The sequence below is a fragment of the Microtus ochrogaster genome, unplaced genomic scaffold (assembly GCF_000317375.1).
Source record: "Microtus ochrogaster isolate Prairie Vole_2 unplaced genomic scaffold, MicOch1.0 UNK14, whole genome shotgun sequence".
Taxonomy (NCBI): Eukaryota; Metazoa; Chordata; class Mammalia; order Rodentia; family Cricetidae; genus Microtus; species Microtus ochrogaster.
The window spans coordinates 1603895-1606821 of record NW_004949112.1 but is presented as its reverse complement, the minus strand read 5'-3'; the positions used below and the strand labels follow the sequence as shown (position 1 = coordinate 1606821).

Here is a 2927-nt window from a genome sequence, read left to right as displayed (position 1 = left end):
AAAAAAAAAAAAAAAAAAGTAAAAAAAAAGTAAAAAAAAAATCCCAGCACTATGGAAGCAGAGGCAAGTAGGTCAGTGTGATTTTGAAGTCAGCCCTGTGGTTTACATTGTAAGTTACAGGGTGGCGAGGGCTACATAGTAAGACCGTGACTCAAAACAAAATAAAAAGCATCATAGCCCCTAAGAACCTGAGGAGGTTTTAGAATAGCACGTTGGGATGGCTGATGATTGGTTCCACAGTAGAGCTCATGGCAAAGGCTCTTGGTGTCGAGCTTGATGCCGAGCTAGAACTACCGGAACCACTGGTGCAAGAAGAGAATTGACTCTTTTTGTTTGTTTTCTCTGTGTAACTGCTCTGGCTGCCTAGAACTCGCTCAGTGGACCAGGCTAAACTCGAACTAGCAGGCATCCACTTGCTTCTGCCTCTCCAGTGCTGGGATTAAAGGCGTGCACCACCACCGCTTGGCGGCTGGTGAGAATTGACCTTGAAAGTTGTCCTTTACCCTACCACACACACAGGCTCCCCATACTTACACAAGTGAAAATAGTGTATAATGTCGAGCATTATCAAAAAAGCTACCTCTCTCATGAGATTACGTGGTGGCAGTGGCCCACAAAACAAAAACAAAAGTCTCCATGCTTAGGCAGTTTTGATGAACAGTTCTGAGCCGCTTCTACAGGCTGTGCTGCCAAGAATGTTGTGCCCAGTGTGGGGTGGCACCTTAAGGGTCTCACAGTCAAAGAAACACAGGAAACATGTTTCGGTTCTTCCCAAACACATAGTTTTCTCTCAAACTATTTATTACCCCAAGTAAGAAAAATTTAAAATAAATAAATAAGATAAATACCCCTAATAAATAGAAGAACCCCAAACAGATCCATCCCCAGAATCAGGAAGTCTCAAGAAACATAGCTGGGGCTTCGGCCCTGCAAAGGCCCCACCATGCTCAGGGGGTCGGAAGAGCCCACATCGGGGGGCTCAGGGGCCAGGAACCCTGGTGGCTCCTGCGGTTGGTGGAGCTGGCCTGGCAGAGGCAGAAAACGCACAGGTCCCCAGGCTGCTAGGCCCTGGCTTGGAGAGTAGCTCTTGGGCAGGCGCAGGGGCAGGCCATGGGCTTCAGACTGGTAGACGTTGTATCCATCCTCCAGAAGCAGCTCCCTGAAGCTGCAGGCCTCAGGATCGAAGTGAACCTGGGGACAAAGGAAAAAGTCAGAGACCCATGGTACATTTCCATTTGCCAAGCCCTGACTCAAGGGTCCAGTCCTAGACTCCTTCAGACTCAAGGTCCAGCCCCAGACTCCCCCTTCAGACTCAAGGGTCCAGCCCCTGGCTCCCCCTTCAGACTCAAGGTCCAGCCCCTGGCTCCCCCTTCAGACTCAAGGTCCAGCCCCAGGCTCCCCCTTCAGACTCAAGGTCCAGCCCCAGACTCCCCCTTCAGACTCAAGGTCCAGCCCCAGCCTCCCCCTTCAGACTCAAGGTCCAGCCCCAGACTCCCCCTTCAGACTCAGGGTCCAGCCCCAGACTCCCCCTTCAGACTCAGGGTCTAGACCTGGACCAAGTCCCCTCACACTGGGGCCCCAGACTCAGCCCTCCCTATTCACAGGCTAGCAGGTTCAGGCCCAGCATCCTCCCTCAACTTTTCTGTGTCTAGCTGGCGGTCTGCCCACCACCTCCAGTCATGTCACTTATTGGTCATGGGCATGAGAATGTCCCACTGTCAGCAGTAGCAGAGCCTATGGGAGCGTCCAAGGTTACAGTTCTGACACCTGGCCTCTCCAAGGCCAGTGGTGATCTGCCTGGGCCTCAGTTTTCTCCTCTTGCCAGCACAGACAACAGGTGGGGCCAAGGTAGAGCAAACTGACCATGCACTGGCTTTAAGCATGGGCCCTAAGAGGACCACAGAAGGGACTCACCGATCCGTACAGGACTCCATCTGGCTGTTGGCAAAGAAACCTAGAGGCCTTGACACCCCGTATTTGAATGACCCCTGGCTTCAAGGCTTTGAGCTCCAGGAGACCTGTGGGGCAAAACAAAGGCACTCAGGCTCTGTCTAGACCTAGGAGACCCCAAGACCCTGGTCTGCTCCCCACACTCACTTTCTGGGCTGCGGAGTGTGGCGCCTACCACTGTGCCATCCTCCCTGACCTCCAGGTGGGCTTCAGTGCCCTGGTCGTCATCTGTGTAGAGGTGCCTCTGCCGGACTTGACCCCCAAACTGGAGGAGGGGGCTGGAGTCAGGGATGGGGTGTGCCTGGCAGACCCCCAGCAGGAAGACAGTCAGCAGAGGGACCCATGGTCCCGGGACCCCAACTCCGGGTCTCATCCAGTTCATCAATAACACACTCCTCTAGAGAGAGCCCCTCGCAAGCAGGCGGCCGAGGAACGGTTGTCTGGAATTGGCTTCTGAACTGGGTGCCCCAGCAAAGCAGATTCCAGTTCAAACTGGGGCTTAGGCAGAGCAAATGCCTGTGTCTCCTGTTGACTCTCCAGCTGACAAGACACTAAGGCTGTCTGCTGAACGCAGAAGTACCAGAATTTATACCCAGACAGGCCCGCCCATGTGCCCTCCTCACTCCTGACGCGTGATATTTGACACACTTGGCAGAAACCTGAATTCCACCGTGGCCAGGGCTGCCTGGACGGATGATGCAATGGGGGGGGTCTTTCCAACAGGGGTCTGAGGGAGGAGGGCTGGGGTCTGCATTCCTGGGTCTGAGGGAGGAGGCTGGGGTCTGAGGGAGGAGGACTGGGCATGGGCCCTGGGTCTGAGGGAGGAGACTGGGGTCTGAGGCAGGAGGGCTGGGGTCTGAGGGAGGAGGGCTGGGGTCTGCACTCCTTGGTCTGAGGAAGAAGGGCTGGGGTCTGCACTCCTGAGTCTGAGGGAGGAAGCTGGGGTCTGAGGGAGGAGGCTGGGGTCTGCACTCCTG

At 54.9% G+C, this 2927-nt stretch overlaps 1 protein-coding gene across 1 annotated transcript; it reads right to left on the bottom strand.

The window, feature by feature from the left end:
* Positions 1-900: 900 nt before the first annotated feature.
* Fgf21 (fibroblast growth factor 21) lies at positions 901-2332 on the bottom strand. Its single transcript, XM_005366786.1, has 3 exons — positions 2098-2332; positions 1915-2018; positions 901-1191 (listed from the first exon to the last, which is right to left on the bottom strand). Exons 1-3 carry the CDS (start codon positions 2330-2332, stop codon positions 901-903), a joined length of 630 nt encoding a protein of 209 aa, XP_005366843.1.
* Between the last annotated feature and the right edge of the window lie 595 nt (positions 2333-2927).

Excerpts from the sequence above, each read along its gene's own strand:
- Fgf21 (XM_005366786.1), bottom strand. The coding sequence starts at position 2,332 with ATGAACTGGATGAGACCCGGAGTTGGGGTCCCGGGACCATGGGTCCCT. Across the intron at positions 2,019-2,097 it reads CACACTCCGCAGCCCAGAAA|GTCTCCTGGAGCTCAAAGCC; the intron begins GTGAGTGTGGGG and ends TTTGCCCCACAG. Across the intron at positions 1,192-1,914 it reads ATGGAGTCCTGTACGGATCG|GTTCACTTCGATCCTGAGGC; the intron begins GTGAGTCCCTTC and ends CTTTGTCCCCAG.